General features: G+C 46.9%; 1 protein-coding gene across 1 annotated transcript in view; it reads left to right on the top strand.

The window, feature by feature from the left end:
- The window catches only part of LOC118235293 (voltage-gated potassium channel subunit beta-3-like), a 23,218-nt gene extending 10,703 nt beyond the window's left edge, over positions 1–12,515 (top strand). The window contains exons 3-14 of the mRNA XM_035432487.1: positions 1,429–1,466; positions 1,713–1,792; positions 2,189–2,233; positions 2,369–2,413; positions 3,020–3,063; positions 3,774–3,860; positions 4,179–4,264; positions 5,177–5,297; positions 5,871–5,965; positions 6,138–6,258; positions 6,941–7,029; positions 7,347–12,515. Of these exons, the coding sequence (XP_035288378.1) occupies positions 1,429–1,466; positions 1,713–1,792; positions 2,189–2,233; positions 2,369–2,413; positions 3,020–3,063; positions 3,774–3,860; positions 4,179–4,264; positions 5,177–5,297; positions 5,871–5,965; positions 6,138–6,258; positions 6,941–7,029; positions 7,347–7,436 (941 nt within the window). The 3' untranslated portion in view covers positions 7,437–12,515. The remainder of the gene's footprint in view (positions 1–1,428; positions 1,467–1,712; positions 1,793–2,188; positions 2,234–2,368; positions 2,414–3,019; positions 3,064–3,773; positions 3,861–4,178; positions 4,265–5,176; positions 5,298–5,870; positions 5,966–6,137; positions 6,259–6,940; positions 7,030–7,346) is intronic.
- Positions 12,516–13,594: the final 1,079 nt, after the last annotated feature.

Below are 13,594 nucleotides of genomic sequence, written 5' to 3'. Positions count from 1 at the left end.
AGACACCCTGAGGTCTTCCTGCATGCAGCACATGTTTCAGATCTCCCCCGCTGATTTTCAGTAATATTAGAAGTCCGGCACTGTGAAGGCCATTCTGAAACCTGAATCTTTCCTTCCTCTAAGTAGTTCACGGTTGATTTTGAGGTACGTTTCAGATCATTGACTTGATGAAATATCCAAACTCTTTTCAGATTCAATTTCTTCTCTGACTCTGGGACATTAGCTTCTTGGATATTTTTTATTTTTTTATTTGGATTTATTTGAATCCAGTCTTCCTTCCATCAGCATAATATTTTCTGTGCCACTGGCTGCCACACAACCCTGAAGCATAATAAATCCACCCCCATGCTTTACAGTTGACCAGGAGTGCCCAGGCTTTTGCATACCACGGTCTGCAGCATATATATGCACAAGCCCGGTTCTCTAGACGTTAAGTGCTTATAGAGAAACAGGCTTCTGCACACTCACACACACGCACACACACTCACACACACACTCTCACACACACACACACACTCTCTCACACACACACACACACGCATTCACACACACACACACGCACACTCACACACACACACACACACACACACACTCACACACACACACACACACAGACACACACACACTCTCTCACACACACACACACACGCATTCACACACACACACACACACACACACACGCACACACACCCACACTCACACACACGCACACACACAGTGCCCCACCTCCACCCCTTTCACGCCGTGCCGTCCTGTGGCGTTTGAGCTTATCTCTGTGAGCCGCGCGGATCTGGCGGATCTGGGTGTAGAATCTGAGATTACTGGCTGGTCGAGCGGCTTAGGGCCGATTACAGCAGGGCCAGCGGACGTGCAGGATGTCCTGTTTGTTTTTGCGATGCTGTTGCCGCGGCTGCGGCGCGGGGCACGCGGCTGTGCTGTAAGCACCTCGCGGCGCGCGGTATGTTTTTGCGATGCTGTTGCCGCGGCTGCGGCGCGGGGCACGCGGCTGTAAGCACCTCGCGGCGCGCGGTATGTTTTAGCATTTAGATTAGCGCTAAAACGCGGCTTTCCGCACCGAGGCGGACTGAGAGGAATTAAACCAGGCACCACAAACAGTGTGACTTTTATCTGTCCTTCTTCTAATGCACCCATCCTCTAATCTGCCTCTCATTTCATCCATATTTCATTATCTTTTCCTCTTTCTGTTTCCACCCTATCTCTCTCTTGATTTCCTTTTTCTTTCTCTTTTTTGTCTATCCTCCTCTCTTGCTCTCTAACCTGCCCCTCCCCCTCTCTGTTTCACTCAGTTTTCTAATTTACATATTTCATTCTTTTTTAACGCAGCATATTTTATAAATATATTGCCACAGCATGTTAATCCCATAGCAATCTTTTCTCTCCCTCTCTCTCTCTCTCTCTCTCTCTCAGGTACATGGGTGACATTTGGTTCTCAGATCTCAGATGAGGTGAGCACATCCTGTCCCCCTTTACTGTGTCCTACCTGTGCCTTAGATACAGGGCCTGTCACTGCAGAGTGTCTGTCTCCCTGTCTGTATATCTGCCTGTCTCCCTGTCTGCCTGCCTGTCTGTCTCCCTGTCTGTCTGTCTCCCTGTCTGTCTGTCTGCCTGTCTGTCTTTTTGTCTGTCTGTCTGCCTGTCTTTTTGTCTGTCTGTCTGCCTGTCTGTTTCTGAGCCTGTCTCTCCTTCCCTAGATGGCGGAGAGCCTGATGACCGTTGCGTATGAGAATGGCATTAACCTCTTTGATACGGCTGAGGTGTACGCGTCTGGCAGGTGAGCTCACACACTCACACACACACACAAAGCTCTCTCTCACACACACACACTCACACACTCTCACACAATCACACACACACACACACCGCTGGACCCTTCCTGTCTCTCTGCAGTGGCACGTTCCCACTGTCTCTCTATTTTCCTCTCAAAATACATGCTTTACTGGCAGGACTTGGCAAGAAGGTATAAATCAATGTTGCTGACAGAATAAACCAATATGAATACATAAATATATCATAAATTAAAAGGTTAAATGATTATAAAATGTAATCAAAATCAATCGAAATGCAACAAAACAAATTTTCCTCCCTCTCTCTCTCCCCCTCCCTCTCTCTCCCTCTCCCTCTCTCTCTCTCTCTCTCTCTCTCTCCCTCTGTTTTATTCTTGCCTCAGGGCTGAAATCACTCTGGGCAACATTTTCAGAAAGAAAGGATGGAGGTAGTGTGCTCCTGATGCCTGAAATGAGCGTGTGCACTGTTGCCACGGTAACACATGAACAGACTGTACAACTTCGATTTGATTGGCTTGTTTTTTTTTTGACCCTGCCCCCTTCATTCCATGTTCCCCTTTCAGGCGTTCCAGTTTTGTGGTGACCACCAAGATCTACTGGGGAGGACAGTGAGTGTTCCTCCGCAAAATACAAACTGCCCCCGTGCCCCCCCCAAATGCCCCAACCTATGTACAACATATTCACAAGGTCACAGCCAACACTGGTGTCACATTGCAGTCAAAACTGTGAGTAGATTAGGGCAGCAGTATAACTGGGCAGCACCCTCTCAGTGAATCCAGGAGGATGGGATGGTGAGGTTTCACAGAATGAGTCTGTTTTATATAGTTTCACCTGCCTGACGGATGACCGTGATTAGGAAACATTATTGGACTGTTTAAGACCATCTGTGTCCTGCTCCCCGTCCCACCATTCTCTGACTGGACGGTAACATCAATCACAGCAAACATCCCTCACCGGCGCCGTCCCGCACGCTGCCACAATCCCCAAAATTAGCCCCGGAGTACAGCGGGCGCGGGCGGTGCGTAAGCGGGAACTGTGATTGGCCAGATCAGACGTTTCAGAAAGCCCGCCCTGCGGCTCGCCGGACGAGCGCTGACTGGCCCCGCAGGCGCAGGAGGTGTGGAGGTCCTGAGCCATGTTTGCGTTTGTAGCTGAAATGTGAAGTAAGCGCGTGTTCATAGGACCTTCCGTGCAATGCCTTTGTCCTCCTACAGGGCGGAGACAGAGAGGGGCCTGTCCAGGAAGCACATTATCGAAGGTACTGCCCCATCTTATCCAGGCTTCACTCTTCTGCACTGTCACCCTCCTCTTCCTCACCACACCTTCATCAGAAACTGGTCATATAGACCCCACCCAGTAAAAATACTGAGCTGGAGAATTTGACCCAAATTCAGATTTCATACGCTAACCCCGCCCCGCCCCCGTCCTCACTGCAGCATGAACGCAGTATTATGGCTTTCTTAGGTGCAGATATAAGAGTTATTCAAGCCAAAAATGACAGATAAGACATTTTCCTCAGTGACATCCCGCTCAGCTTATTGAAAGTATAATCTCTTCATTTCTCTCTTACCCCTCAAATGTGGAAAGCAGATATTGCATTCTGGGAAAATGAGGTGCTGGAGACAGAGAAGAGTGGATCTCAGGGCACAGTTTCTTTTGGGGGGGGGGGGGGGTGTAATAAAATGTAAATTTGTTCCCTGAACTGGGATATTAACTGCATTCATATATTCATGTATAAATGGATCATGTGTTGTGCGGGGAGGTTATGAACTTGGATCATAAAGGTTATGTTAATGATGAGGATCCCACTGACGATGCTGCTGTAGCAGAAGGTCTTTGGGGAGGGGTATATGATAATGAGGATGACATCACTGATGATGCTGTTGTTCGTGCTGGATATAGATGGGATGTGGATATAGATTTATGTGAAAGATGATGATGTCACTGATGATGTCATCGCCTGCGCAGGTCTGCGGGGGTCTCTGTCCAGGCTGCAGCTGGATTACGTGGACATTGTCTTTGCCAATCGCACCGACGTCAACAGCCCCATGGAAGGTCAGGACACTCCTGTGTCTTAGTCTGCGCGTCAGTCTATTACTATTTCAGTCAGTCAGTACTGCAGTCTGTCAGTATTTCAGTCCATCAATATTTCAGCCTTTCAATATTTCAGTCTGTCAGTACTGCAGTCAGTCAGTATTTCAGTCTGTCAGTACTGCAGTCTGTCAGTATTTCAGTCAGTCAGTATTTCAGTCTGTCAGTACTGCACAAGATTTTGTATATTCAGTAAAATATAAAAAGTATGCTGTACCTGTGTGTGTGTCTGTGTGTATGTGTGTGTGTGCCTGTGTGTGTGTGTATGTGTGTGTGTTGCAGAAGTGGTGCGTGCCATGACCTTCGTGATTAACCAGGGCCTTGCCATGTACTGGGGAACCTCCCGATGGAGTGCCATGGAGATCATGGTGAGCCCCGCCCTTCTATTACATCACTTCCCCTTCCTGTCACTCCGCTCCTCCATAAGCAGGAAGTGAAACAGTGCTGACTGCATACATTCAGAGATCAGCATGTGTCATGTGACACAAGGCCAAGAAAATGTCAAGGAATTCTGATCTCATCAATTCTGGACTTAAAAAATGCACTTCTTTCCACTAGCAACTAATTACGTCTGGCCTTCATCAGTCAAAATGCAAATGGAAGACATCAATGTCACAGTCACCTCTGTTCTCTGTTCTCAAAAAACGTGCTTTGAAAAAGAATTCCATCAGAATTTTGGAAATATATCCACTGAAATGAATGTGATGTTGTGTGAATAGATAGCAGCAGACACTTTTAAATGGATTGGAACTCGGTATTGCAGATTGTATGCAAGAACATCGCAATTAATTTTCTCTCATTTTACAAGAACAATAAAAGCCATGTTCACACAGCGAATGGTTTTTATGGATATCTCGCCTCATATTTTCACCCTTGGAGACCATTTCCTTGATAGCATCATGTACTTTTCACCACATGACAATCCACTAAAATTCCAGATCATTAAAAAACCCTCATAAAAACTTGCAGAGTGCAGAGACAATTGATATAAACTCTTGTCATTTAATATTGATATTCTTTTGTCTAAGAGAAAGTTCAGATGGTGAAACTGCAGCACAAATTTTACAGAACCCTCCATTGTAGAATGACTTGCAAGGGGAACTAAGACCTCTTCTGTCTTTTCTACGGACCAAACAGGTTTCAGGATGTTCTGTCACACACAAAAAAAACATCACAAATAATATTTAAAAACTCAAGATGCATTGATAATCAAACAGAGAAATTTCACATTAAAAAGCGGGCTTTCAGCTAACGCTGTTGTTCTGACCTTCGGCCACTAGGAGGCGTATTCGGTGGCACGTCAGTTCAACCTGATCCCACCGGTGTGCGAGCAGGCTGAGTACCACTACTTCCAGAGGGACAAGGTGGAGGTGCAGCTGCCCGAGCTCTACCACAAGATCGGTCAGTGTGACGTCCTCACAGCGCTCCCACCACAGGCCTTTGGCATTGAGCTGGAATAACACCATCCTTCCCACCTTCCCACCCCATACTCCATTCAAGCCCCAACACACACATGCTCAGTTACACACACACACACACACGTAAACACACACACTCACACATTTCACAGAACTACACCCACTACACTTCGTACAAACAAGCCCAGTAGAGTATGTCTGGTGGATTTTTTAAAATTAAGAAGGTAAATAATGAGGTAAGACAAAAGGAGTCCAAATACATATGTAATGTTTAAGCATATGGACACCAGTCTGTCTGTCTGTCTGTCTGTCTGACTGTGTCTGTCTGTGTCTGTCTGTCTGTCTGTCTGTCTGACTGTCTGCCTCTCCCTGTCTGTCTGTGTGTCTGTCTGACTGTGTCTGTCTGTCTGACTGTATCTGTCTGTCTGTCTGTCTGTCTGTCTGTCTGACTGTGTCTGTCTCTCCCTGTGTGTCTGACTGTCTGCCTCTCCCTGTCTGTGTGTCTGTCTGTCTGTGTGTCTGTCTGTCTGCCTCTCCCTGTGTGTGATCGTGTCAGGTGTTGGGGCGATGACCTGGTCCCCGCTGGCCTGTGGGCTGATCACAGGGAAGTACAACGAGGGCATTCCTGAATGTTCCCGGGCCACCATGAAGGTCAGCATCCTAGCAACAGCCCGCTGGAAACACCCCCCCCCCCCCACCCCCCCCCACCCCCCCCCACCCCCCCCCAGGCATTAATTAACCAGTAATTACACTGACCAGTCACAGCCGGTCGTCTGCTAGGCCTTCAGCAGCACTAACAGTCTGTCCATCATTTCCTTCCCAGGGCTACCATTGGCTGAAGGAGCGCGTGAGCAGCGAGGAGGGGCGGAGACAGCTGGCCAAAATCAAAGAGCTCCACCTGCTGGCCGACCGGATGGGGTGCACTGCTGCACAGCTGGCCATCGGTACTGTGTGTGTGTGCGTGTGTGTGTGCATGCATGTGTGTGTGTGTGCGTGTGTATGGTGTGTGTGTGCAGGAGTAGATGTGCATAACTATGTATGTGTGCAAGATTGCGTGTGAATTTTTGTGCACGCACACTTGGGTATTTGTCTTTGTGTTGATGATGAATCAGGCATTTTTGGAGAGCAAGTCACACAAATTGCAGATTTATATCCTTTGAGAGACACACTTTGAAGGCAGTGAACCTCCATTCACATTTTAACACAAACAGATTAATGAGTACGCCATCTTACCAGGTTCTTCTAATCAATCAGACCAATTCATTTACTGTGTGTCTGTTTGCATAATTACGGTAAGGTGGGTCTCAAAAGTATACATCACGTTCCTCCAAGCTTACTTATTAGCCACTTATACGGTTGGCTATTTACAGGCACCATTCAGGATCAGTGGCACAACACAGACCATCTAATTGCCGATTCAAGCCACCACGTCTGAGTTACAGGCCCAGTTCCCAGATTTCTGGTTACTAGATACAAACTGCTGCATTGCTCTGCAAATTTACTGGCTTCTCTAATCTCTTTCTTTGTCTCTTTCTCATCTCTGTGATACTCTTTCCTTTTTAAATCTATATTCCTCTCTTCTCATCCTCTCTCTTTCTCCCCCTCTCCCCCTCTCGCTCCACACAGCCTGGTGTTTACGCAGTGAGGGCGTGAGCTCTGTTCTTCTGGGTGTTTCCAACACTGATCAGCTGGTGGAGAATTTGGGAGCCCTGAGGGTATGATACTGCACACCCCACACGTGCTATACTGCCTGACATATATATATATGTATATATATATTTTATGTTTACTGCCAGACACGGGTTCTGACACTACTTTCTCCCTGCAGAGCCAGGTTCTGCTTCAGCCCCTTTTAGTGGGTGATTCAGGTTTCCTGTGCACAGAGAAAAAGCTCTTTTCTCCTTTAATGTGCAACATTGGGGCAATAATGTGTTCTCTCTCTCTCTCTCTCTCTCTCTCTCTCTCTCCTGTCTCTTTCTCTCCTTGCTCTCTCTTCTCTGTCTGTCTGTCTGTCTGTCTGTCTCACACTCAGGTCCTGTCCCAGATGAGTCCTCAGTTGGTAAATGAAATAGACTCTCTCCTGGGAAACAAGCCTCAATCAAAGAAGGAGTCTCGCGCATGAGGGGGGGGAGGGGGAGGCTAAGACAGCCGCCATTACAGAGAGGATAAAAAGAGAGAGAGGAGAGGAGCGGAGGACAGCAATGCACCTCCTGCCCTCCCGCCTCGTATATAACCTACTGCTCGCATGTCTTTCCAACACGCTTATAGTGTTCTTCTGCACCTGCACCTACATATTTTATGAAAAATTAATGAAAAAAAATTATAAATTTGCACCTCAAATCTGAGGGGAGAAAAAAGAAAGAGTATTTTTCAAAAATAGAAAAAAAAAAGCACAGGACTCTTGGGTCAAATAACCTGGCCTAAAATGGCTTCCTGTTGTCCCTGCGGTGAAGAGGAAGAAGAGAAACAGAAGGGGAGAGGAGGTTCGGGCCTGCGGTAGAACGATCCGGAATGGGAGATTGGAATGAGTGGGACTGGAGAGAGGAAGGACGGAAGGAGTGAGGAACATGGCTGCCACGCCCTCCTCTCTGGCCAGCTCACTCCACTTCCTGTTTAACAGGAAGTACAGGAGGACGGCTGCAGGCTTGGACAGCACACACAGACAGGACAACAGCATCCAGGACAGAAGCAGCACTCTGCCCACCCCATTACGGGGTCATGACCTCAGGCTGACAGTCCACTGGCAGGATGTCCAGTCTGCGCTTTGTCTCCGGGAGTTTGCAGGCTCTATGCCCAGATGGGTCATGGGCATTCCAATCCCTTTAAAAACCCATGTTAAAGATGTACCTGTATAACAGGGTGAAAGGTGCCCACCCAGTGAACTTCCTGTGTTTCCGCAGAGCAAACAAAGGGGCTCTCAGCATCTCCAGTCTCCTGCCGGCGCCTCCCTTCTCAGCGAGTAAACTGCGCGCATGTCCCTTTAAGAAAGACCCGGCCAGTCGGTGAACAGACAAACGCGGGGTTCAGCTTTTGGCATTGGCTGAGGTGCTGAGCGGTTGCCAAAACTTCTGTTCAGTTTTTTTTTTTTTTTCCCTTTCATATTTTATTTTGTCGCAAAGTCAGCATGGTTAGGATGAGTGATGGGGAAGGGGAGGGCCTCATGCAGGATCATAACTGAGATGGAAACTTCTTGGCCCCGCCTCCTCTCCCCGGCCACTCCCCTTTTTAAAGACACAGTGTCCGTGTATCTATGCTCCACCTCCTGCCTCGCTGGCAGTCTTCCGCATCTGTGACAATGGTCCTACCAAGGATGACAGGATGTTGTGCGCAAGAGAGCTGGTGTAATTGCAAAAATGGTGGACCTGGAAAACCTGCATCAATCTGTTTCCGGTTCAGGTGTCATATGGGAAAATCGACCCCTTATTGGATACAAGGCCATCACATCATTGTGTACTTCAGCACATTGTTTTGCGCATGTGTACATACAAGTTACTGGTACGTTAGTTATCTTAGTAGCCTTGTACGTAGCTTTCTTAGCAATGAAGGTAGCTAACAAGGCTCTGTAGCTGGCTTTATCATCGCGAAAGTTAGCAGCTAGCTAGCTGCAAGCTTGCCATATGATAAAGCCACGTTAAATTCGGTTCAGTTCAGGGAAATGTCGCGGAAATGTCACCTGAACCCGGAAACAGACTGATGCAGGTTTGTTTTTGTAATTACACCGGCAGGGGTGGAGATGGGAACCCCTGCTTCCACTGCTGTACTCTGTCACTAGGGGGTGCTGTGAGCATCAGCCAAGACACTCAATGGAAGAAAGATGCTCCACTCCTGCTGAACACTCTAAAGGTGACGGCCCCTGTTGGCATGGTAGCGCCAGGGGGGTGGAGCAGTCCGTGGGAGCGTTTGTCTACAGGAGAGGAGGGCGGTAGGTAAGGAGGAGAAGTCACGTGCAGGGGCTCCAGCTCCTCAGAGTGAGGCCACTGGCCGGAGACGCAGTCCCAGAATGCCGTGCGGCAGGCGTTTCCTGGACCAAGCCAGGCCGTCACATGGATGCTCTCCTGTTGAATTGTGTGTGTGGCCCGCAGGCCGAAGAGGCTCAGGAGCACTGCTTTAGATACAGAGGAATTACAGGGTGCGTCACACAAGTGTTGCTATTAGTTTTAGTGGAATTATTTGTCCAATGATAGATTGTCTCGCTTTTAAAAAAAATGACTATTATTCCCGACCTGTTAATGAGTTGTTGAGGCTTTGAATGTGGGGGCAAACCGTGTCAGATTACCGAGCCTGCGTTCACAGATTAATCTGGGAGTGTGCTGATGTGCAGAGAGAGAAATGCATAGATCCAACAAATCTTTTTTATTATATAGTTTGTCACTGAGTGACACAGACTTTTCCATGGGATGGAATGCTGTTGTTGAGAGAAATTCAGTGTTAACTTAGGAGTTACCATAGGAACACCACAGATACTCTGATGACATCAGTGAGAAACTATTGTGATGTCACTCTGTGACTGTTGATAATTTCCATCAATAATAACTTAAAACACAAAAATTCTTACTTGGGCTTTATATCATATTATATAAGCCTCCTCAAAATGAATTCACAAAATATTTATGCAAGGTGTGAGTTATGAACAGACAAATGTTTATGTTCGTTTTATGTGCAATTTTCATGAAACGCATTTTTGGTAAATGAAAAGAAAACAGAAAAGAAAAAGGAAACTGGTACTCCTAAGGGAGGAAAAGTAAAATTGCATTATATGTGTCGCTAGATATAAATAAGCTGAGGGCATGTCAGGACCTGTTCCTGCAGGATGATGTCACCCTCTGCTGGCTCACTGGACTGAACTGGACTCTGTCCACACAAGCCCCCCCCCCCCCCTCCTCCCCCCTCCCCCCTCCTCAAGAGCATGTGGACGAGGATTCTGTTTTTTTACCCATGAGCACACCGCAAACCCCTGCGCAAAGTCCCAGCAGCCTAGCGAACGTCGCCACCACACTGCCGCACCCGTTTCACCTGGGATTCAAACCCGCAACCTCTGACTTAATAGCAGTCATACCTCTTATAGCGACATGTTTTCATTAGTTATAAAATGTAAAAAATAAAAGGACTGAGAGATAGAACCAAGGGAAAACACACAGAAAAAGGGTGGATTCCATTCTTTGCACATGTTGTAACACTCTATGAAGGTTCCTGCACAATGACTACATAAAGGCTTTATTTCCATGACATAGCACTGCATCATAGGGTGAGCTGCGTTAAGACATGCGTGTCACAACTATAAGATTCCAGTTCAGCTTGTGGTGTTGAGGGCTTTGTGTAGTGATTGCTGTGTGATGTCAGAACCTCGGTTAAAAAAGTGTTCTGGAATGTGTTCATTAAATTGTATCAACAGAAATCTCAGCGAAAGTGACGATCGTTTAGTCTGTGTACATAAAGTCATATTACACTCTTAAATACTCTATCTTTGCCTGTATAACTTTATCAAATGTTACTGTCCTGCAAAAGAAAAAAGAAAAAAAAAAACAACCCTGTATTGAATGTACTTTGCTTGCCTTTAAAAATATCGGGGGGGGGATCTCTACTTTCATAGTGTAATTCCTGTGTCTATAGAAAAAAAATGGTTCACGTAAAAATGAACCAAACAAACAAACAAAAAAGACTGAGCAAAATCCAGTTCTGTAGCAGTCTTTCCTCTCCTGTAGTTATTTCCCTGGGGAACGGACTGAGACACAGCGATGATTTTTGCTTTTTGTCAAAGAATACATCCGTACTTATATACATATATTTCACTTTAAGCGTACATTTTCCGTTATTTAGCGTAGCTTAATATAATTTAGTATAATCATATGGTTTTATTATTATTTGCAATACGTTCTGTAGCATGAAGCGCTAGTATTTTCACGGGGAGCTGGGAGGAATCATGTGATTTGTATGCTGTGGTAACTTTGAAAGGCGTGATCGCTGGGTTCTGTGTTTTAAGACATGCAGTGGCGCTCTCATCCAGCATCCCTCTGTTCCTCCATCTGCCTCCCTCCTTCTGTTCTCTCCCTCTTTTCATCACTTTCCTTTTTTTGGGGGGGGGGGGGGGTGTGTGTGTTCTGGGGAAGTGAATGTGCAACCAGCTGTACACAGAAATGCAGACGCGCACACACACAGACATACACTCACACATGCACGCACTCACACACATAAGCATACATACCGATGCATACAAGTACAAACACACACATTCACACAAACATACATACACATACATACATACAGCCTCCAAGCACTGACCTAGGTCCCCCCCCCCCCCCCCAACACCTTTACCTGCTCCTTCCTTTGCCCCCTAAGGTAGCAATAACATGACATCACCCCCCCCCCCCCCCCTAAATAGCTTGTCTTATTCTCAGAACTTTACTGCCAGGTTGTGGCAGAATTACCGTGCCATCAAACTCTGGCCGTGTCAGAGTTATGGGTTAGTAGGGCGTGTGTGTGATGTACGTGCGAGCAAGCGAGCAGAGGTAAAACAAGTGACACTGGTTCAGGAAGGGACACTGGGGTGTTCCATTGCCATGGCAACCCAGCAGCCTAGGGGCATGTGGAGGGTTGGTCTGCACACCTGCTGTCCCCTCGGTGGTCTATCACAGACGACCGTACATCAACCTCCGGAAACACTATCTAACACGCATGTCCGTCTGACACGAGTCACCTCTTTACCACTGCAAGCAGTGGGTCAGGACATCTTCATCGCTACAAGCAGTGTCCTGCTAAAGCCACCTAAGGCTGTACGAGCAGACTGGGGCAGATGAAGGGAAGGAGTCTCCACAAGACCAGGAATACCGGAATGCACAGTACTGCTAGGGTGTAGGGGAAAGCCTGAAAACCCTTCTGGCACAATGCAACCTGAGAGTGTGTCTTCAGGTCTAAAGAGGCAGAGTCAGATCGTGTGTGTGTGTGAGTGTGTAAGAAAGAGACAGAGAAAGAGCGACAGAATGAATGTAAGAATGAATGAGTGAGTGAGAAAGGTTGATTTTGTGTGTGTGTGTGAAAGACAGAGAAATTAAGAGAGAAGGATGTGTGTGTCAGAGTGAGTATGTAAAAAAGAGTGAACATGCAGCTGGGAGGTAAAACAGTGGCAGAGGTTTGGGATCGTTGTGTAAGGATATCTCCTGTATAACACAGACAGTGCTCAATAAAGTCTTCCTGAAGTAGCTCACACTGCCTGTTGTGCTGCTGTCATTTCACTGATCTGTGTAGAATGGTCAGGTCATTCAGCGGGTAACTGCAACGGCCTTCATTTTACCACTGACCCTCAGCCCCATCACGGTCCCCCACCGCCGCAAGCATAAAATGCCAATGGCCTCCAACGGTGTTGCTATTTCCTGATATTTAGAAGTTCAACTCCGATCCACTCACACTCAAAGCACTCCTTATTAGAGACAGAAAGGACGCACAGAGAAATCACAGCACAGGTATACATGCTAACTCATACACAGAGGTCATGTGACCAGTCTGAGACTACAACAGCTGCAACTGAGAATGTCCCGTTTGTGTGTGTGGGTGTGTGTGCGCGTGCACGCGTGTGTGTGTGCGTGTGTCTGTGTGTGTGTGTGTCTTTCAGTAACTAAGGACCGCAGATCTGCAGAGAGCAAAGTCTCCACCGTAAACACAGATCTGCTCTACTCACTGGCCAGATATGCAGCTCCAAAAGCATAGCATGGGGTGTAAATGCTGTTCCCACCACAGCTGGTGCTAAATGAGCTTTTACTGGCTGCTGGAGACAGAGCATCCTTAGCACCACCTGGAAGTCAACTCCTACCGACAGACAGGCACAGAGGTCGAAGGGGTTTCAAGAGCTCATTACCAGGTCCTCTGAATGGATATCTGTGATATAACTCCACCTCTGTATAAAACAAAAATAATGGGAGCTTAATTGAATCTGATTGGCTGGCTGCTCATAGTAGACATATCCAATGCAGGAGATAAAGTGCTTGACAATAATGTACTCCCACCTGGTGGACAAAAGGCAGAAGCACAACACTGCAGTAAGAGGCTGACAAAAGCGCTTTAGGAAGAAAAAAAAGTTTTTTAAATTATCTGCAGCCGTCGAAAGATTTAAGCTAACGACAACATAAAATACATTCGCTGTGCCCATTGGGGGGTGTGCTGTCCTTTAAAAGCCTTAGTGTTCCATCTAAACCAATATCCGTGTGAAGCAATATAAATAAATCAGGAATAGCAAGAACACTCTGTGAAAACAAGTGTTTCTTTGCACAAGTAATAGAACAGATAACT

Source organism: Anguilla anguilla, chromosome 9 (assembly GCF_013347855.1).
Source record: "Anguilla anguilla isolate fAngAng1 chromosome 9, fAngAng1.pri, whole genome shotgun sequence".
Taxonomy (NCBI): Eukaryota; Metazoa; Chordata; class Actinopteri; order Anguilliformes; family Anguillidae; genus Anguilla; species Anguilla anguilla.
This window is presented reverse-complemented; position numbering and strand designations above follow the sequence as displayed.